The sequence below is a fragment of the Larimichthys crocea genome, chromosome III (assembly GCF_000972845.2).
Source record: "Larimichthys crocea isolate SSNF chromosome III, L_crocea_2.0, whole genome shotgun sequence".
Taxonomy (NCBI): domain Eukaryota; kingdom Metazoa; phylum Chordata; class Actinopteri; family Sciaenidae; genus Larimichthys; species Larimichthys crocea.
Window position 1 is genome coordinate 23406313 of NC_040013.1, and position 22433 is coordinate 23428745.

The following is a 22433-nucleotide window of genomic DNA, read 5'->3' on the forward strand; positions in this document are numbered from 1 at the left end:
TTACATAGAGTACAGTCTTTGCTTTTGATTGGAAGCAGCTACGGACGATACTAGAGTCTCAACTGGCAAAGACGCTTCTGAAGAACTTTAGTGGGTTACAAAGAGCTGGTGCAACTCAATCCAACAGATGTTAGGTGGAGGAGTCGGATGCGGCGTAAGTTAAACAAGAACAGCAGCATTAAGAATGGATGAAGAGTCACTGAAAGCAGGGTGAGCGGGGTCGGTAACAGCAGCTTTTTTTTTTCCTGTTGTTGTTTTAGTTGTACCACAAAAGACACGGCAAGCAAGTGGAGATAGAGGCGGGTGGGTTGACACCAGCATGGGAACAGTGGTGGTAATCTAGCAGAGAGATAGGGGGAGTACAGTATAACCATCTAACACACAAACACACACATACACACACACACACACACGGCGAGGCTAAGGTTTAAAAACTAGTGATACAGACACAACGACTGGCACTGCGGGGAGGCGGGTGGACAGGTTCAAAGGACAGATATATTTGCATGTGGATGGACGGAGGGGGAGGAGGAGTAAGAGGGGACATGAGGCATCGAGGAAACGTTTAAGATTCGATCCCCCCCAGTCTTCAAACACCGGTAACATCACAGAATGATTGTCCTCTTGAACATACCTACCCTCCCCTCCCCTCCTCATGTACGCTATCCCTCTTTATTTATTTATTTTTTTAACCCTCCTCCTTCTCTCTCATCCCCCATTTTACTTTTTACAGGTACGCACACACACACACAAAACCCTGTGACCATAAAGGACATCTATATACACGTGTACACACACACACACACACACACACTCCCTCGCACACGACACGACAGATCTTTTTGACCCAATAATACGACTGACTGGTTTGTTAGCAGGAAGCGGAGGGATTGGATAGTGCACATGTTGATTATAGCAGAGCTGAAAGCTGGTTGGCCAAGCACACAGACACGGCACATCCGTTTACTGATATGACAATCAGTGCTACAGTGGCACAATACAAAAGAAATAAATCAATATTAACTGCTGCAATTATTAAAAATGAGACTTCAATTTTCTTCCCCCCCTACCATTACTCCAAGAGGTACCTTTGAGTCTCTCTATGAGAACAAAAAAGAAGAATGTCGGGGCTCAAATGATAAATCAATTAGTCGTTCGACTTTCCTCAATTTGAGGAGAAAAAGAGATTTAGCTGCTTCTGCTTTTCTGTTTTTTCGTCGGTCTGTCTTTGGATTTTGAGTTGTTAGTTGGAAAAAAAAAATGTTTTGATTTGAAGAAAATTGTGATTTTTTTTGTGGCATTTCTCACAATTTTCTGCCATTTTATAAACCAAACTATTAAATTGGTTAATCAGAATCACACTAATCAATAATGATGTCAATAATTTCAGCCCCTAAAATAAAATGTTTATACTGTAGGTTCAAACAGATCTTCAAATCTCATTTCAGGCGCACTGTAGAAGAAATTTGCAGTCAAAAGCATCAACGTTTAAGACATCTCATGTTTCCTTCCTTCCTTTCCTTCCTCCTCCTCCTCCTCCTCCCTCTCCACCTCTCCCTCAGTGAGCAGTATTGTGGTGTTATGATGTTAGGTTCCTAAGGCAGTATCACAGTACAGTCCATAGAGAAACAACAGCAGTACAGAATTACACTGGCCTGCCCAGAACCTTACATCCAACTCAGGTGGGACACTGATGGCGTCTGGATTTCTCTTTTCTTTGTTTTTTTTAAGCCTCCGGTTTTTGTGGTTTACTCTTTCCAAAACGGTTTGTTGTTGCCAAGCAAAGTTAATTGAGATTTTAGCTGTTTTTCCTCTAAAATAACTACCGAACAATAAAAACAGAACGCAACGAGAGGGAGGAATAATAAAAACACAAAAAGAAATTGCATTAAAATCATCTCCTGCGGTGCCCTGGTAGCTCAGCGGGCTAAGGCACATGCCAAGTTCTCGCGACATCATTGGTTTGAAACCGGCTCACGACCACTGTCGCGGATCACCCTCTCTGATCACACTCCACCGTGACAAACAGAAGATTGTAACGCCTGATAGAGGCCTGATTATTAATCAAGCCCCAAGATTTTTATGACCATCATCATCATCATCATCATCATCATCATCTAAGACTTTAGACTGACTGTACAATATCAAATCAGCCAGTGCAGTTTTTGGCACTTCCGCATTGGCTTCACTTCACTTTTTGGGTTTGGGGCTGTTTGCTGGGAAAAACATGAAATCTGAAAGTCACGTTGGGCTCTGAAAAAATAATGACAGGCATTTTAAGGACAATAACTAGATTTAAAAAAAGACGAGACAATAATAAAAAGTACAGATATTCTACACTTTGCTAACAGGGCCACAGTTATTTTAAACAGACATCAGTTGACCCAGATTTTACTGCAGCTCTTGCTATTATATTAAATTTCGACCTACTGGCATCATGTCTGTTGTTGAAGCACAGTGGAGTGTGACGTAAAAAAAAAAACAGAGCTGTTTGCGAGTGGACGTGCGAGGGGAGGGAAAAAGTCTCCTGCTCTGATGACGAGAGTCTCTTCTTACAACTACTCGAGGCATCCAGTAAATTCAGTGGCACAACTCTCAGATATAGGGTTCTGGGCCAGAGCTGGGCCGGGAACCGCCCGGCATGATGTGGGTTGGTTCTGGCACCGAGGTAGCCAATTTTCTGATTGGTCTAAGCACAGGTTAAAACCGGCCGGGGACGGCTCAGACAGCTCAGGTTGCCTATTTTTCTTTATGTTGTGTGATGTTGAGATGAAAGAGGTTTAACTATATACTATGACTATTAAGACAGTTACCTATTACTAACAAGAGACAACGGCTGGAGCCACTGGAGCCTCCAGGAGTGCCAGAACCAGCCCAAATGTCTCTGGTTTGGGTGATATTGTAGTGCGTGTGGTCTATAGTACAGTAGCATCAACACAATGGTCCAATAGACAGATCAGATAGAAGATATCATACAGATGGTCCAATACAGTTATAGTACAACATCTATACATCAACTATACATTGTGCGTTTTTTTTTTCCTTTGTTATATTTTCAAGGGGTCTCAGGGGTTAGACTTGGTCACCATTACATCACTGCTGTAAGACGGGGAAGGGGGTCCAAACAGTGGTGGGCAGAGCCATCGATACACAGTGTTTGATCATTATAATCGTACCAGTGTTAGTGCTGCAATCCTGCTGCTTGGCGACTGGTGTGGAGGACCCACCGCGAGAGTATGTGAGTTGAGTGGAGTGGCAGTAATAGAGCGATAAAGTATAGGCAAGTTTAACGTTTCATAATTTAGAGGTAGAGTTAATTCAGCAGCCACTTTATGGTTTGTGGGTCACTTTTTAGGGTAAACGCTGCAAATATGTTGCAGTTTCCAAATTCAACAGCAAACTTTCTGCTACATTTAGACTTTGTGCCTCAGCGCCATTTTACAAACCAAACTAACAGAAAAGTCTTGACGTAACATCACTGTTGGGTGTGGTTACGGGTGCAACAGAGCATGTCTAACCATAGAAACTTTCAACCAAGAAGAAAAAAGGAAAAGATACTTCACAGCGTGGTAAGTCCAGTCACTCTTTCAGGGAGCTTCTCCTATCTTGTCATAACTCATTATGGTAAGTGTTAATAGATATTTTCAAATGTGAATTCACAATTTTGCTTAAAAAAAAAACCCTCCATGGAGTACTAACTAGAACTCCTCAGACAAACGGCTACTCCATGTCTGGTCCATCACCTTCGTCCAAATCGGACAAAACCGTTTCCCAATCATGCTGATGACTAAACCCTTAATGTTTTTCCAATTAACCTCCTCACCCTTATATTTTTTAAACCTTTATATATGTAGCGTTTATTTGTGTTATGCTTGGAGTGAGAAATAACACTTGAACCCTGCATTTTTCCACTCACATACCCTGTTAGAGAAGAGGCAGCAACAGGCCGCCACAGTCCAAGGTGACCAAACTCTCTGTCTATCCATGGCTCTGGTTGCCAAACAGGGTTTGGGTAAAGGGGCGCAGGAGTTACAGGTTCGGTTTTAAGGGGTTAGGACACTTAAAGGGGTAAAAGGGTTTAGGACTAAAGGGGGTTACAATACTAAGGGGTTTCAGGAGTCTGGATGATGAGGTGTTGAAGTTTGGAAATGACAAGTCAAGGTTTACAGCGATGAGAGTTTTACCGAGATACAGGATTTGAGAGATTTATGGGTGAAGAGGACACGGTTAGTATGAGTCTTATGGGTCGGTAATGTTAGGATATGACCGTGGCCTCCGTAACTATAGCAGGGTCCTCTATGTCAGCTTTACTTTGAACCATCCTCAGCTCCAGCTGGGGCGGACTGGGCCTCCGACCAGGACCTGCTAACTCTGAGAGAAAGAGAGAGGAGATAGAAATGCAGAGATGAACAAACATTTATATTGTCTGTTGCCACAAGTAACAGAGTAAAGTAACAGCAGCAGAAGTTGAGACCTGCAATAATAATCCAATCCAATTACAAATTAAAAATTTAAAATCTTGGGAAATGAGTTTAGAGATGTGTGAGTGTAATCATGTATCTTCTGTCCACTGCCTGCATGTGGTGTGGCAGCTAGTGTGTCTTTGCCACTAGATGGCGACGTCATCTACACCATGCGCTGTATAAAACATGGCTGTAGTATCCGTGATGCCACAAACAGTTTTCTTAAAATCTCAGCGAATCTAAAAATGGACAAAGACGTGGAGCATAACTTAATTATAATAATTATGCATAACTTTAAGCCTTAATATAATTTGAACAGCTGAGTTAAACAGAAATTCAGCCTCAGTACAGTTGTCACGGACGAGGAAATTAGTGTGACGTGAAGAACTGGTCTGATAAACTGCAGTACGCTAAATATAAGTCGTGTTTTGAGTGAGGTCCATTAGGTGCTCTGCATCTAAAAATATAACCCTTGCAGTGTTCACAATTATCAGGTTGAATGATGTCAGAAAATGACTAGACAAAAATAGACCTAGAGGAATATCCTTGACGGGTAAGCAGTATGAATTGCATAATATGCATTTTTATTCATTGGATCATTGGTTTTATTTCCCTGGCCACTCACCACATTAACGATTAAACTGCAACAGAAATTTGGGCTTTAGCTCTCCTGTAGATCTTGTTAGTGTTTGTCTTTTTGTTGCATTTTGGCCTTATCCTGAACAAGCCCTGCTTTTCTTACCGTGAGCGTACGAAATGGTCCTCTGGATAACATGGTGCATCACTGAAAAAGTCTTCTCACAGGCCATCTGAGAGAGAAAGAGAGCAAGAAGAGTGAAAATAAAGTCATTTATGCTTCATGACTCAGCATTTACCTCTTGTCTTTAGGTCACTGGGGTTGTTTTTATTTCAGTATTTGAATTACAGGGGCTTAGCTTCTCCAAAAAGAGACCTGAGCTGACCCCCAGAAGCTCTGGCCTGCTCATTACAGCTAGAGTGTTTGTACCTTTAGGTCATTAGGGTAGTGGTGTGTCCACGCTAGCAGCATAGCAGCAAACAAATCTCCAGTTCCTACAAAGACGGCGTCCACTTTGGGAACTTCTATTCGAACTCTCTGTGTCGTCCTGCTGCCGTCTGGACGGACTGAACACCGGAGCAAACACACGACATGGTGAAGGGTTTATTTTGCTTGGCTAGCCTCACAAATATATACACACACAAAACACTCATTTGCTTATCACGTACCATGGCGCTGGCTGCCCAATGACACAAGGAAGCGGTCTCCCAGTCTGGAGGGCAGATCAGAGGAGGTGATGACCACTGTGTCCGGGCCCATAGCATGGAGAAGGTCCATAACCTGCAGACAGACGGTGAGTGAGTTCGAATCAGCGGCTTATAGTGCAAAAAATAATGCAAGAAAGGAAAGTATGATTAGATTGTGTGCGTGATCTGTTACCTCCACAGCATCTTTCTCTGTGCTGATGTTTTTACCGGTCAATAATCTAAAACACAAACGGACAAATCAGATCATTAGGTTAACGACACTGTAACAGAAACACTGTTAAACAGAAAATCTAAAAGAAGACTCATTACTGAAACCCTTAAACATCTAGTTCTACCACTTAAGTATACGTCGATAGGATTTAGTATGCAGAAAAACATAAATTCTGATCATGCAGGCATATTAAAACACCACAAGGTGGAGCAACTTGACAGTGAAAGAGATAACTGAGCCGAGACAACTTCAACCGTGGATTAATCTTTATGATTTTCAATGTCAGTCAAAGCAAAATTTAAAAAAGGAATCCAGAAAACATGAGAAACTTCTTACATGTGTCTATTGAGATAATTTAAATCCAAATCTATCATCCTGCTGGATGCACCAATAGGTCCGTCATTACAAACCCATGTAGGTAGTGTTGTCGAAATCAAACCTTTATCTAAATGTACATCCAGTATATTTCTATTTGATGCAACTGTGCCGCCATAAAAACACGATAACTTAATGTTGGGCAAATAGCTTCAACTAGATTATAGGATATGTTCCGACACAGTGCTGGATAAGTATCTTCCAAGCTATGCAAATCATAGTTTAAAAAGAGCAAAACAAGAAAAGATAAGAGGGGAGCCGAGGCGGTTAAATCTTTTCCAAATTTCTGGATGCATATAATGAGGGTGTTAGATAACAGCATGAGTGGCATTACATAAAGACAGCGCTCGCTGATGCTTCGCCAGTCACACGCAGTCGCAAACTCACTGAGGTGTGCGTAATACAAACTTCACCATGAGTGTAAACACTTTAGGATTAGAGAGATGCCGTGTTAGAGACAAACTCGTACTCACTCAGCCTCGAACTGGTTAGGAGTAATGATGTCAGCGACTGGAACCACCTTGTTCTTATAGACCGGGTAAAGATTCTGAGGAACATACTGTGGGACGAGGACACGCAGGTTAGAGTAGAGCTCTAAAGGACAGTCTACACACATATAAACGAGCAGGCTCAGTTAATTCTCTGATCTTTGTTTTAAATTATAAGAGCTGACGGACAGAATATGATCTTAATCCCTGAAAACGCACGTTTGTACAATGTAATATGCACACAGAGTGAATCATTGTGTATATGTAGTTGTGTCAGATCAAAATAATCCATCTGTCACTGAGAAATGAGCCTTGTAACACCCCCCCCCCTCCAGAACACTAACACACTAAAACCCTCCCACACACACATTAAAAGGAACAAAAAAACGCTGCTTCAAAAATCTATCTAACGACGACAGACATTAACGGAAACACACACAGGACACAGAGAATCTCACCATAGAGCCATGATCACCGAGGACGGGGTCGCATACTGAAATGACAGAAAAACACACTCAGAGTCAGACCTGCGATGCTCCAGTGATCGTCACATTGCAGTGATGGGAAGCGTGACGACTCATTTTATTTTGAAAGTCTACGTTGTGTTAAAAAAAACGAGGACAAAGTGCCTGCAGGAGCGACCGACGCACTAACGCTTTTTTCTGTTATTACACACTTAGCAGCTTATAAAGATAAGAGAGGAGTCGCTTATTTATTTATTCGTGTGTCTGTCCACCTCAAACCTGGCTCTCTACTAACTTCTAAAGCTATCAACTATGTTCACCAGCTAGTTAGTAACTGTCTGCAGAGTGGCGATGGGCAGGTAGAGTGGCTTTATCAGAGCTTTTTTTAAATAGAAGCAGCTGCCTGCTGTTGCTGGAGACAAGATTAATGACAGCGGTGAGAAGAAGAAAAGTAGTGGGCTGTAAAACACTGGTCTGAGGGTAAAATGATACATGGTGCTGGGTGATAATTCTCTGTGAGTTTGTTACGACTGAAATGTCTCTTTTTATCAGTCCACAACCAACAGATACTCAGGAAACATTCATGTTTGAAAGGCTGAAGACATTAGCTGACATTTTCCCATGAAAAAACGCCTTAACAGTTAATCGACTAATCAAAATTGTCCTGTCAAACGACTAATCAAATAGTCAACTAATTGTTGCGGCTCTCTCCTGTTAATGGATGCTCAGACTTATCGGCTGCCGATCGTTTTCATCTAAAATTTGCAATCCAGAGATCGGGATTAATGTTTGCGACTCACAGATTGTGCTTAACGATCAATAACACACGTGGTGGTGTTGTTTAACCTCTCTAATGTGGTGACCATGCAGACGCAGACTGACGACATCCAGGAGTCTCTTTGCAGTCAGGATGGCGGCGAAGCTAACAAAACAGGGACTTACTGATCTAGCATTGTGCCTAACTTAAATGAATCACAACATATCTGGTATGAAATTAATCTGCAGATGCTCCGGTTCAAGCTTTGACCACATGTTTTTGAGCTATGACACAGACCAGAATGTGGCCTACGACGACAGACTGGGTAAGACCGGAAAGACGGTCGCTACAAAGATCAGTTTACAGACATGCCGTATTAAATGTACACAATTTTAGTTTTCAGTAACAAGCTCATCGAGGTGAGGGAGAAGAGGAGGAGACACATTGAAAAGAGTGATTCATCAGAATTCATTAATTAAAGAACAAAACTTTGGTCAAAATATAAGATACATTTCAAACACTGCATTAAAAAAGGGCTATTTTTCAAGGTATTCCAGTACTTATTTTCTTTAATATTGCTACACCAACTGGTACAACCAAACAAAAAATGGTTGATGTAAGCCGTGTATTGGCCGATTGCCTATAGACGATCAGCAATTAATATAAAAATGTAAAACAAACACCAGGTTTTGTTGCCAGTCACTCAGAATCACACTAAAACATCTGGCTACCTGCAGCTGGACACGTGTATCACTGCCAACATTATACTAAAACAATATTTCTTCGTCTAGACTTTTCTACAAGCAGGCTAAGCATCCTCACCAGTGCTGCTCTCTCCCTCTATAAACTACATTTCATTGCTCTCTCCATCAGAAATGTAAAACCAGACTTGGACCAGCAGAAAGGTAAATTATCCTTTCATCACGACACGAGAGCCACAATTTATGTAACATCACAGGTACTGAATACACACAGACTCTGTCCACATCAGAAAGTAAACGCATTATGCACGTCGCCCCCTGGTTATTTATTATTTTGAACAGTGGCAGTAGGTCTTCACTATATCCACTAACACAGTGTCTACGGGCCAAGCTGCGGCAGCCTTGATTTGAGTGGAACTGATCCGTGCAACATGAGATGAGAATCCTCCTGGCTAGAGAGAGAAAGAGACATTCGCAGTGAGAACCGGATCTTCTCCGAGGTTTACATCGTTAATTTCACGAAGCTACTTAATGTGAGAAAACTAATGAGCTTGTTCGCTGGTTTATCACTTAAATATAAACCGTCCCACATAATCTTATGTTTCAATCATGAGTCTGAGTGAGTGTGGTTATTGTTGTATTGTGGATTATTACCTGACTTTGTTTTAGCTCAAACTGAAACCAGCTCCCATCAATCCTGTTTCCAGCATGTCTATTCTGCAAGTGTTCTCATTTCATTAAAGTTAAACAATATATATGCCTGTGATAAATCTTAAACATCTGAAATAAACAAAAATATCTCAATAACATTCGACGCCAATAAGTCCCAGAGGTCATATATACACAAAATACAGCCCCATACCCTCTTAAAAGTTTCAGAATAGAAATAAAATAGAAATAAAGCTGAATTGTGACTGTGTATCGTCACACATCACATGGCATTCAGTCTTTCTGGTTTTATCTCAGCAGAATTTAAACTACACGCATCTGCTCCTGCTCATCAAGGTAGTGATTTAATGATAATAAAGTTCTTTAGCTCTCAAACAAGCAATTAAAAACTACAGTTTAAATGTTTTTATGTGGTGACTTACCATAGACCAGGTTGGGGTTGGCTCTTTTTAGCTCCTGAACAATATCCACTACCATCTCCAAGAAGGATGTGTCTCTGGTATACCCTGAATACAACACACACCAATGCAAACATTATTACAGTCATTATTTTCTGTCATTTTACATAGTTACGCCTACTTAGTTTAATTATTTTACCACTAAACTATAGTTACGCCTACTTAGTTTAATTATTTTACCACTAAACTACGTAAAGCCGCTCGTGTGTTGACACTGAAACTGCAGCAACTCATGAAAACGTAGTGTTGCAGTTAAATTCATGCTGCTGTTAGATCATCAACATCCGAGTACTGAATGTGAAGAGATAGAAGAGACTGGAGGATTAATTTAATACATAACCTCAGGATGATTTCAAAATCTCTACATAATAACATCACCTGAACACGAACTCCAGTTACAGATGGTGTCGTTTTGTGATATTCACCTGTTAAAACATAATCATACTGGTGTACGTTGTTCAGTTTGATTCCTTCGTAAAGAACATGGAGCTCATCTGCCGTCAACACCTGGCCTTTCCAATGAGAATAACCTGCAGAGAGGAGAGGAGAGAGGAAGAGACGAGTTACTGTGTTTGCTGAGCTGCTGACTCAAACCCTTTTTGCGAGGCTTCTTCCAATCCGGTGGCACACACACACTCACTCACACACACCATGTGCTCATTAAAACCCTCTATATAGATGCTGACACACACATTAACACTTTTGTACTCCTGTATCGTTTTCTACTTACCTGATCCAAATCTTTAAATTTGGTTTGTCTGGCCTGGTCGGGGCATTTCATTTCACAAAAACACACTGGTTGTCACTGGTTACTTACAACTACAAGACATATGATGGATGGTTGTTGGTTTCAAACTATTCCGCTGATCTACAGGTGGGAAGATGTGCAGCAATGCTCCAACAAAGACGAGGAAGAAGACTGTTAGCAAGTTAATTTTGCGGTGTAGTTGCAGATTTAAACCCCCTCGCCTCACCTTCTCCTCGCTACCATGAAGGAGAAACTACAGTGGCTGCAAAACATGCACTAAGCTACGATAGAAACATGGCAGACTGAGGTTATCGTACACTAATGAAAACATTATATACCCTGTTCATGACAACTGCAGTCTGAATTTCTACATTACTCAACTGTTCAAATTATATTAAGGCTCACAGTTATACATAATGAAGAGCGTGGCAGCTACCCGGGTTTCATTTAACCCACCTTAGCTACACCCACGCTCCACCGCGTCCTTGCTCATTTTTGGATTAGGTCAGCAGAGACAGGACTGCCAGCCAGAGCCAGCACACTCTGAGCTTTACAACGGCTCTTCAGAAACCTGTGGGTGACGTCACGGAGACTGCATCCTTGTTTTAATCAGTACCCTCCTTGCATTGCTGTTTTTACGTCTGATCCGACGCCCATGTCCAGCTGTGTGAAAAAAAACGTCCTATCCAAACCTGGAAAAGTTTCCTCTGACTCTTTCAGTTCACGTGACTCCTGCTTGTAACAGAGCAGTGTGTGAACTCAGATGAACTAAACAGAATTAAACTACGACTCGGACCAAAGAAAACAAACTGTGTGTGAACTCAAAGAGATTCTCAAGACGTACACACACACACACACACACACACAGCAGCAGGTCTTAGTGCAGCCTGCAACCACGGTAATTAGCAGTCAGGGACCAAGGAGATGCCGGGGGAGGACGAGAACAAACACACCTACATCGTGTGTGGAGGAGAGTACTGGGTTTGTGCGTGCGTGTATTCGGGTCTGCGGTGTGTTAAGTACTGCATGTACCCGCTCGGACGTACATGTATGTGACGAGAATGCCAATGCGAGCACGTGTTCGTGCACGTCTGTCTGCGTATGACATGTTTGCTGCAGGCCGATGATGTCGCAGCTCCAGGTGAGTCACAGCCAGGTCACGTGGCGACGGTGGTGGGGGTTCTGGTTGCTAAGCAACAAGCCGGGAGAAAGCCAAAGGGGCTAAGAAAGAGAGATGAGCAGTCAGAGAGCTGTGTGCAAGTGTGTGTGTGTGTGTGTGTGTGTGAGAGAGGGAGAATGAAGGCAGGCCTACAGATAAGAGATGCTTCTGTCGTCATCACTCGCTGCTGTCGCAATTCACAGCGCCTGCTGCTGTTTACCGCTGCGCCCTGTCGCTGCCTCTCCACTCCGTCTGTCTTCCTCTCCACCATCCGCTGTCTGTCTCTCTGATTTAAAAAAAAAACTAAACAATCCTGTCTGTCGTTCTCTCTCTGTTCACCTTCTCTGTCCCCATTGCCAGCCACCCGCTCTTCCCTCTCATCTTCTTCAACATGTCACACCAAATTACGCACTCCCCTTCGGAGAAATTGCAAATGTTGGCTTCCAATATACAAGATCTGATTAAGGAAGCGCTGGAGTCCCGGGCGTTTTTTTCATGTTAAGGTCACTGAAATGAGCGTCGCCACAGAGGTGAGGATTTCTTATTCCTGACACCGTCCTCGGCTTTATCACCGTCTGCTCTGTACGTGGGGTGAACAGTGAGCATGAAACCTCTGATTAGAACAGTCATTCTTAGCTTAGTCTAATTGGATTTAAAGATTTAATTTGAACTTGGTGAGCTTGGAGAAACAATATCCCATTTACCAATTCATGGACGCCACTTTGACCCAGCTTTACTACGGTCCATAGAAGATAGTTTCCAAAGAACGTCGAGAGAACCTCTCATGGGGCGCCGGTCACCTGGTACAGAGGCTCAGTCCTTGCTGCCCAGGGCATCGTCCCCCCTCTATCTATCAAATAAAGCTCCAAAAATCCAAACAAATATCTCTGATATCATAAATGTCTTAACTGATGCTCCATAAAGCTCAAATGTAAATAGAGCATACAGACGAGGCCCGCGCTCGCCCACACGACAACACTTATCCTACGGTACACCTACAATTATGCTTACCCTTCACAACAGATCACTTTCTCTATTTTTAAACTCAACATCATCCATTTCAATAAAGACCGAATGATAAAACCAACGCGTAGACGAGGCTGGTGTGAAACCAGATGTTAAAGAGCTCGCTGAAACCGAGTCCAGGAGGGATTATACAGCAGAGTCGGTTCTGATCACTTGCGTTCTCATACTCGACCAAATGAAAAACTAGACAGCCGTGACATGAGGGGAGGGGGGGGTCAAGGTCGTGCACTCTGTACCACACCACACTGTAAAAACAACAAAACACAAAGAAATCTATAAATACCACAGTTGATTAGTTCCTCAAACAGAGCAGCCCCCCACGTGATTAACTACATCCTTTTTCTGCCTTTTGTCACAGAAAATTGGCGCCACAAAGGCAAACTATCGGCCATTTTTTAAGTTGAATCAAACATCTCAAACTATGGAAACATAAAAGGATCTTCTGGTGACTTATCAAATAAACAAAACTTTGTCATAATGTACTGACACTGCGAGAAAAGCTGAGTCTCGATATCGCTTGTATCCACTGTGAAGCAACAGCTGGGCAGATGTGTTTGTTTTCACAGCGCTCGGGTTGATTCATTCTCCAAGTTCAGTTTGCATGATTAATACGAGCCGAGGCCATCCATCAGTGCGAGACGCGGCGCAGATTACTCATTCATGAGACTGGAAATTAGAAAATCAAAATATTACGAGTAAATGTGACAGTAAGGGATGACGCAGACACCCTCTCTGAGACAATCATCAAGAAAATGCATCATCAGATTATTGCGGTTTTAATTTTAATTTAATTTTAGAGATTTAGCTCTGCACTTTCATGAAGTTAAAGGGTTATTTCAGATTTACTGAAGTCAGGCTGTATCAATGTATCATCCACAGTAGACAGAGGTTGGTTAGGATACGTTTATCACTTTACCTTGCTGTCAGGCAACACTTTTCTGATGAGACACCATTTAATTCAGTCTGTGCTCTCTTCAAAGTGAACAGACATCATTGACAGAAACAGTCATTTTACATGGCAGAACACAGCAGTTACGGGTCCACCACCGCCTGGACGTTGGTAACACGTTACAGATCAAATGCCGTCGGTTGGAGCCCGCCGACTCCCCGTGTTCTTTTTTGAAGGGAGTCTGGCTTCGGAGAGAGTTATAAGACTTAATTTGCCCCGAGGGAAATGGCGATTTTGATAGCAAGGTAAAGCAGCGGAAACGTACTAAATATAGAGTGCACTCGACGTGATTAAGTGGCTAAAATATGTTCTGTTGCTGGCCCCGTGCTGATTTTCCTGTCTGCTTCTCCAAACTGACGGCCATCTACTGGCTATGGGTAAGTACCTCATTCAACCCCGCTTCAATAAACCCAAAATAACACTTAAAAAAGGTCAAAGTGAATGGAGCACAAACAGATATTATACTTTTAGTCCATAAAATGTGTCAAGACCCCCAAAAAATCCTCTACCTGCATCCTTTTTGTAGTAACAAAGCCCAAGACCTCATACAAATGTTTACACATGCTGAGGAGTAACATCAGTGTTCCTTTAATGGTTATTCATGAGCACAGAGTAAAATGCCATCACTGCTATCAAAATAAGACAAATATGAGAGAGTAAGCTCATAAAAAAAAAATATGAATGGAGTTGGTCCCCTACAGCTGATCTGGTGTCAGCCTGTGAAGTCACTGACCTCCCTCCCAAAATAAAAACTCCGCTGTCGACTCGTCAGCCTCAACACGGCCACTGCCTCTGCAACAACGGTCTCTGTAATACCCGCTAACACCTCATCACGACACCAGAGGCTACTGACTCATACACACCCACACACCCTGACTAGAACACAGCACACACACACACACACACACACACACACACACACACACACTCAAAAAAAAATGCTATTTCATCTGTCTTTACCTGTGTGGTTGGAGAACTGGACAGAGTTGATGGAGTCCACCTCAAACCCTAAAACCTGGAAAAAGAAGAAAAGGAAACGGATTGGGATTAGAGATTAGAGTAACAGCCACGCATGCTATAAATTTGATAGCTCAACATGTGCAGCGACTATAACACTGCAACTAAATCTGGGCTGGCTGTAATTCTGCAGAAATCTTAAACCTGCAATAACTGATTTTTTCTTGGCCACGTGAGGGTGAGCACAACACTTACATATTAAGTTACAGCGTGAATCTGTTAACCACAAACATATCGAGCAGCAGATATTTAGCATGATCTGTCACGATACGTCACTTTATTTCGACTTCTGTTTTTGGTCGCCACCAACCTCCTGAAAGAAATATCTGATATATGCTCCACCATGTCACCACAAGCCTGTTACAAACTTTTAGGTGTGTACAGGCGAAATCCATAGACTGTATTAAAGATGGATGACGTGTCTCCACTTCCTCAGGTCGAGTCAAAATATTCTGGGTAAGAGTGCTGGCATCTTGTGCTAGTGACGTCGTTTGGAGACAGAATCTGCAGCAGTGATCAGGCTCAGCTGTCAATCGTGACATGAAACCCAACAAATCAAAACCAAGTGAGAAAAATCGACACTGTGATATGATCCATTCATAATGTAAAAATATTGATTCGCCGCATCACAAATGAGTCTCTAATTTTAACCTCTCTCATCTGAACAACAACAGATATCATCACATGACGTGAACAGGTGCTACATCATGTCACGTGTCATATTGCAGCATGTAGACACGTCTCTGTAACTGTAACTGAAAAAAAAAGGAAACACAAACAAACGTTTGACTGTCTGACTTCATTTAACCTCGGCAGCGATGTGTGAGGTCCTCTGAGTTTAATGTTAAACCTGCACAGATACAGGACAGTTACAAAAAACAACAACTCGTCTCTCTCTCTCTCTTTCTTGAAAGATTTTGTGGGGACAGAGAAACACATGTCCCATCCACGTGCGCAGTTAACCGTTATCTGAATGACTTTATTTAATTGGGCTGAAGCACGAAGCAGGCGGAGTGAATGAGTTCTTTGTTCTTTTCAATTGACTGTTGTACGAGAATCTGCTTTCAGAGGGGAGACGCAGAGTAGATACTGGCTTTGACCTTGGAAGAACTCGTGAATGCTACAGCTTGCTCAAGTGTGGCATCTGAAAGGTTTCATCAGCACGAGGCATTCAGGAAAACATACAGAGCGAGAATACACTCCTCGTGGACAGACAGAAGTGCGAGTGATGGTTTTTATTCTAATCTTACTGATATCCAGAATGAAAATCCTCAGCTAAAAGGAAGACAGGAGCTCAGCAACCCTGCAGCTGGTAGAAATCTGACCTAATCCAAACACCCTGCAGCAGATCTCCGTCGTTTTAAACATTTTTATTGAAGTGTTGATTCTTTAAGGTCAAACTGGAGACCTTCCAGTTCATGGTCTTAGGTCCACTGTGTCAGATTATATGCATAAGTATATATTAACTAGTGTATAATTACCTGAAAATAATAATATGTTTACCTTAAAATGAACCTTTTATATGTTTCTACAGTAGCCCAGAATAGATAAACTTAACACTGGCTCTAGATGATGTCTTTCACATATTTTGCACGTTTCAAGGTCTTCTTTGTGCTGGTAGAGGGTGAGGCGAGGGGGGTGCAATCAGTAACTACATCTCTTGATGGTCCTTTAACCCCAAAGTCACCAGAGGGCCTCCTTTAAGGTCACCTTAAGGCTGTATTCTGTGGTGTTGTTGAATTGCATTATGTTATAATACACATTGATATGTTAAAATATTAGAAACGATTCAAACTACAGCCTCCGCTTTGACTGGTTGTTGCTGTTCCCATGTAAGCGGTCTATTACAACATGTTCCATTGGCTGAGCAGGACACAAATCAACCGTTGATGTAAAAAACTGTGTATTTACGGCCTACTGATGTACACAGGGCTAAGAATACGTTATTTAGGTCACATCCTTCTCGCTCTGTTTAGAAGCCTCAAGTCAGCGACACAGATACACTGTTTACAATGCTGCTGACGGGAGAGCGTCGTCAAAAGGAGACGATATTTACCAAATTAGGAGTCATTTAAGGAAGTAAACATTTCGCCTTTTTTTTTTTTTTCGATGAAACACTTCTGGTAAATTCCCAACTGAGGGAAGCTCTCTCTGCACTCACGAGTGAAGAGTTTATTTAATTAACATGTGTCACATCTGAGTCAACACAGATGCTATATTTACTGCGTCGTGACTTTAGCTGGCAGAGTCCATCAGCTTGTGGGATAGCGCCTGTATACACTCGCTGTTCATTTGCATATTAATTAACAAATGTTCATATTTCCCCCCCATCCTAAAAATGTCACATGTAATGTATGTTTTCCCTGCATCGGCCTATAAATAGGACATCATATGTTCAGTATTAACTGACTGAATGTTTCTGAGTTTAAGGTGTATTTGCACATAAACCTACAATTATGTTTCTTGTTCAGTCTATAAAAAAACAACAGAAAATGAGATAAAAAACCTGTCCCATGCTACAGCAACCCAGATCGATGTTTAAAGATTGTGTACTCTAAAAAAACAAGAGTAAGTCCAAACTAGCAGCTTTCCGGGGTCATCTGGGAGCTGCTGAGACATTTAGCCACAGCTAACTGTCCTGACAAAGACAAGAAACACAAGCGTAACGTCATGGTACTTATCTGTTTATGAAAGGGCGAAGTGTGAAGGATAACATTTAGGTGACATCTTGCGGTGTAGTTACTGATTGCAACCACCCTGCCTCACCCTCCCTTTCCAAACGTGAAGGAGAAACTACGGCGGTGAGATATACCAGTGATTATACGCTGATGAAAATATAGTTACAAATATTATATTCTATAAATAGAGCCCCTGCAAATCTGACTCACTGGAGCTTTACGTTAGCCATTAATGAATTGATAATTCCAGATCTGGCTACAAGAATGAGTTTAATTACATTAAGCAGTAATTAAATTGATTACAGGCTTGTCTGGCTACAAACAATGAAGAATTAGTCATTTTCCTCACAGAGCTTCAGTCTCCTCTAAACCATGTTTCGGGCATCAGTATCAAACCGAAATGAGCTGCCATTTAAAAGTTTAATGATTTGCACCAAGTGTGGATCATAAAAGTTTTTTAAAAGCACAAAGATGATCACATGCAGGACAGCAGGGTTAGGGACACGAGCAACTAAAGAACCCCAGATCAGCAAATATACAACCCGGTTGAAGCGCCCCGGAGCAAAACGCTGCGTCCCTGCACTGACTGTTCTGTTTGTGGCCCGGGGTCGAAGCAAACAGAAACTGTCCATTTGAGAATAAAGCAGAATTTTGATGAGGAAACAGTGTTACTTTGATTTTTAAAAAAGTGCATCAATCCCCATTGTGATGTCAGACAGGAGGCATCTTTAATATTGTTTCTATGTGAAAGCCGAATCTATCCAGACCGGCTCTGAGGGAGCCTGTCTCCATCTTCGGTGACGTCACCAGGAGGAATCCTGTGGCAGCCAATCGGAGCGCTGCTTCCTCACATCGCCGTCTCCTCGCCTGCTGACAGGCCTGAGATTCTTTGTCCTGTCAGCAGAGAGAGAGAGAGAGAGGGATGCCCTGCACGCCTGCTGACATCACCATCATCATAATCATCATCATCTCATCCCTTCTCTTCAACACCAACTGAATCATGGACTCTGACTAGTGAGAGCAGCTTCTTCGCTCACCACCCCAGGCTACGCTTATCAAGCCGGTTTGCCGCCAGTCTCTGCCTCCACCTGTGCGTTTACATCACTATTATTCCTCTCAACACCTCATGTGTCTAAAATGAAAAATAGTTCATTGCTGCTTATAATTTGAAAGTGAAAGCAACTGAAACGCTCTCTCTCTGCGCGGCCGCTTTAATTTCTCTCCGGGGCAACAAATAAATCACGACGATGTGTAATAGTTCAAATAAATTGTAAAATGCTATATTTAGCTGCATGCCAGATTATTTAAAGGTCTAGTATAACTTGCAGAAACGTGCAGGCACTGTGTTAAATCACTGAATTACAATTTCTGTCTGCAAAATCAAATAGCATGCGTGCAATCTGGTATTCCTGTTGTTGATCACGAAGGCTTGACATGACTATTTATTGTATTTATCTGTAAGAGACCATGCGGAACAATGGCCACAATAATAATAATCTATTAAAACACCTAATTTACTCCCTAAAGGTCAGTACAGTGTGTTAAATGTATATTGGTGTGAACAGATATTGCATAGTAGTATCTTTAAAAAGAGTTACAGCTGGTTTGGTTGAGCTGTCGGTTTAGTACAACGTCCTGGTAGATATCGGTGTCCAATGTATGCATGCACTTTAACCTCAGCCTGGTACAAACAGGCCTCAATCAGCTGTAGTAGTTGAACATTAATGGCTGCACTGAATCCCGGTGACATGCATCAAAGCCCAGCAGCCATTAGGATAACCGCAAAATACATCCCGGGGCGCAGCCCAGGCTAAAAATAGACTCGGCACTTCTCACAACAAGTGACCGTCTTTCAGGATGATGGGACGTGCTCTGTAGGCTCTATACCAGCCATGCCGCCGCCTCCGCTGCTGCTGCCGTGTGGGAAATATGAAACTATAACAATCACCAACATTATCATCATGGCAATTATAGAGCCAAAGCAATCACTGCTATCATCCTACAGTCAACATTAGGGATCATAAAGGGAAATGACTATGACTTTCATGGCTGGGAGGAGCTAATAACCTCTGTGTCCTTTCATCTGAAATCAAATCGATGAATGCATTTGCTGTTTTTTGTTTTTTTTTGTGCTCCTTATCTCAGTTAACTCTGCCTTGAGGTAAGACGAGGCTTTATTTCTGCTGTTACCGGAGGTAATGACTCAACACCAAAGTTTCTATTTATAGGCGACAGAACAAGACACTCAAAAGCTCCATTCAACAGTCCTTCAAGCGTCATTCTGGTTAATTGACTGATGCATACACTACTCTCCCTTTGATTCAGATGACCCTCTCGTGAGAGTCGTCGTCAATTTTCTTCAACTTCTGTTGGCTATTGTGGCGGCGAACAGTCAGTTTAACGATTAGAGATTAACCGTTAACACAGTGTAAAGGACCGGTGCTTGCTATGGTCACAGCTTACTAATGTAGCATGCTGATGTAGAACAGCGTGTACAATTGCTGATTGCAACCCCTTTGTTTCACCTTTTTCTTCCTAGTATAAAAAGAGAAATTCTGGTGGCCACAAATAGTGCGACAAAAACAGAAATCCCTATTTAGAGTCAATGTTTGTCTGCGTAGGGCTACTGTAGAAACATACTTTTTTCCCCCCATAATCTAATACTGTAACGGTACAGAGAAGTGACTCAGAATTTAAAGCATTTGGTCCAATAACATTTGAAAAGTCTAGAAGAACTGTGCGTTTAACTCACTTATCACCATTCAAGTTGGCGGACGGCTAAATGGGATTTTAGCGGCTCAGTCGGTGGAAGCATACGCAGAAGATCTGTGTACACACAGAATAAAAGGAACACTGCGTCCAACACTGTATCCATTCTTCATTATAGATCAACAAAAAGGACCCGGAGTCTGTACGTACAAAAAAAAGGCTCATTCTAAAAAAGGTAAAAACCTGACGCACTGGACCTTTAACATCTTTTAGTTTTACTGAACTTCATTGACAGATGAGACAATTCTTTATTCATTGCATTTGACTTCTTTCGATATTTTCAACCTTTATGTGTAACGCTGTTACATAATTAATGCTCTAAATGCTGACCAACACATTTCATCATATCATTGACCCCGTGTTAGGCTGCACATGACAAACGAACCTAGGCGTCTTTAAGCCTTTGTAACACACAACGCAATGCATGCACATGTGCAATTATAATTATAATAATGGGCAAACCAGAAAAAAAAGGAATAAAACATGACCTTTCCCTCCAATCTGTGCCATTTCGCTCAGACAAACTCAAAGCAGCAGATAGCTGTATTGATTTATTTGCAGGTTATCACTTCAGGTGGCTGGATTAGATGTTCACCATACACATCATGAGCATTTACAGCTGCCCGGCTTGGACACTGTGACTGGTTAACAGGCTTGAGTTGTGGGGACAAATTTCACTATGACCCCTGAGATCATTACCTAAGCTTTTGCAACCCCGCTGAGCCGGTGTACAGGATCACTGACATCTATCTGAGGACTTAGACAGAGCTTAATCTAATAATACTTATTGGTATTCCTTACCACTCATCCAAAGTAGGGGTCATTTGATTAACACCCAGGCTAAAGTCACTCTGCAGTGAGACATTCATCATACATGTGCACACACACATGTATGTTTTCTTTATGTGATGGATGATCATAGGGAAAAAAAAACAAAAAACACCTTGCTCCATTATCGGACAACCTCCCAATGACAGGTGCCAACATTTAAATTTCTCCTTCATGTAAAAAAGACAAACATAGACAAGACAAACATAAGTTGACATGATATTATGCATGGTTTGTGGGCTAAAAAAGGAACATTTTGTCGTTTATTGCTCGACGTCTTAATGACAGCACAGAAATATTATCATTTATGGCGTTTTTGCATTGAAATATCAACTAACCGTGACCACGTTTTAACGTGTACCAACTTTGTAACGATGTAATTACCGTGTATGATAACAGAATTTAGTATTTACATGTGTTAGTGTTGACGTGTCAAGACAAACACGGAGGGGGTCGTGTCCGATAACGGGCGTCCCCTCGTGTGAATGTCTTACCCTCGTCCGATAATGGGTGCACGGCGGGTTTGTATTTACCTGTAACGGGAAAGAGGCGCTCTTGTTGCCCACGTATCCCCGGACTACATGGCTCTGTATGGACAGGACGCGGCATTCCATGGCGGCTCCCGGTAAAGCCGAGGAGGAGGAGGAGGAGGAGGAGGAGGTGATGCGAGATAATCCGTTACTTCAACAACCGACAGCCACGTTCACACATAACAACACGAAACTATCACCGGCACACACACCGACGACGACACGACGACGACGCCGCCAGTATTCAGTCAGAGTAGCGCGACGTTAGCCGAGCTAAGCCAGCTGTGTGTGTGTGTGTGTGTGTGTGTGTGTGTGTAATTGTTGTAGGTTGTAGCGGGGGTGATGTGCGGTGAGTGTGCGTGAAGAGTGAGAGAGAGAGAGAGTGAGAGAGAGCGTGTGTGAACACACACACACACACACTCTCTCTTATTACGGTTAACGGTAACCGTTAGTTTTAGAACGCGCAGCCAACCGACGCGTCGCGTGCACTGACTGACTGACTTGATTGAAGGACACGGTCACTCGCGCGTGCGCGCCAGCCGTTTATTCTACTCAGGCGAAGTGAATGACCGCCTAAAAAAAAAAACGGGTGACGTCATCAGCGCAGCCTCCTCCTCCTCCTCCCTCAATCAACACAGCTGGAAATTAGTGATGGGAAGTTCGGTTCTTTTTTTAGGGAGTCGGATCATTTGACTCGCCAAGAAGAATCGGATCTTTTTTCGGCTACCAAACTGCTCTTCATGTTATACTACTTATACCTTATACCTTAAAGTAATTCAACCAAATTTAGCACTGTTTTGAGTTATGATTTGTATGTGTGTATATATATATGTGTGTGTATATGTATGTGTGTATATAT

General features: G+C 42.3%; 1 protein-coding gene across 1 annotated transcript; it reads right to left on the minus strand.

Moving 5' to 3' along the window:
- Window positions 1-909: 909 nt before the first annotated feature.
- On the minus strand, window positions 910-22135 carry pdxkb (pyridoxal (pyridoxine, vitamin B6) kinase b). Its single transcript, XM_010739241.3, has 11 exons — window positions 21578-22135; window positions 14713-14767; window positions 10296-10400; window positions 9835-9918; window positions 7280-7314; window positions 6807-6892; window positions 5920-5965; window positions 5709-5820; window positions 5470-5606; window positions 5206-5272; window positions 910-4371 (listed from the first exon to the last, which is right to left on the minus strand). The coding sequence occupies exons 1-11, from the start codon at window positions 21656-21658 to the stop codon at window positions 4256-4258; spliced, it is 924 nt and encodes a 307-aa protein (XP_010737543.1). The 5' UTR covers window positions 21659-22135; the 3' UTR covers window positions 910-4255.
- Window positions 22136-22433: the final 298 nt, after the last annotated feature.

Coding starts and splice junctions, on each gene's coding strand:
- pdxkb (XM_010739241.3), bottom strand. CDS start 21,658: ATGGAATGCCGCGTCCTGTCCATACAGAGCCATGTAGTCCGGGGATAC. Junction 7,315..9,834: donor CAACCCCAACCTGGTCTATG/GTAAGTCACCAC, acceptor CTGTCATTTCAG/TATGCGACCCCGTCCTCGGT. Junction 4,372..5,205: donor GACCATTTCGTACGCTCACG/GTAAGAAAAGCA, acceptor TCTTTCTCTCAG/AGTTAGCAGGTCCTGGTCGG.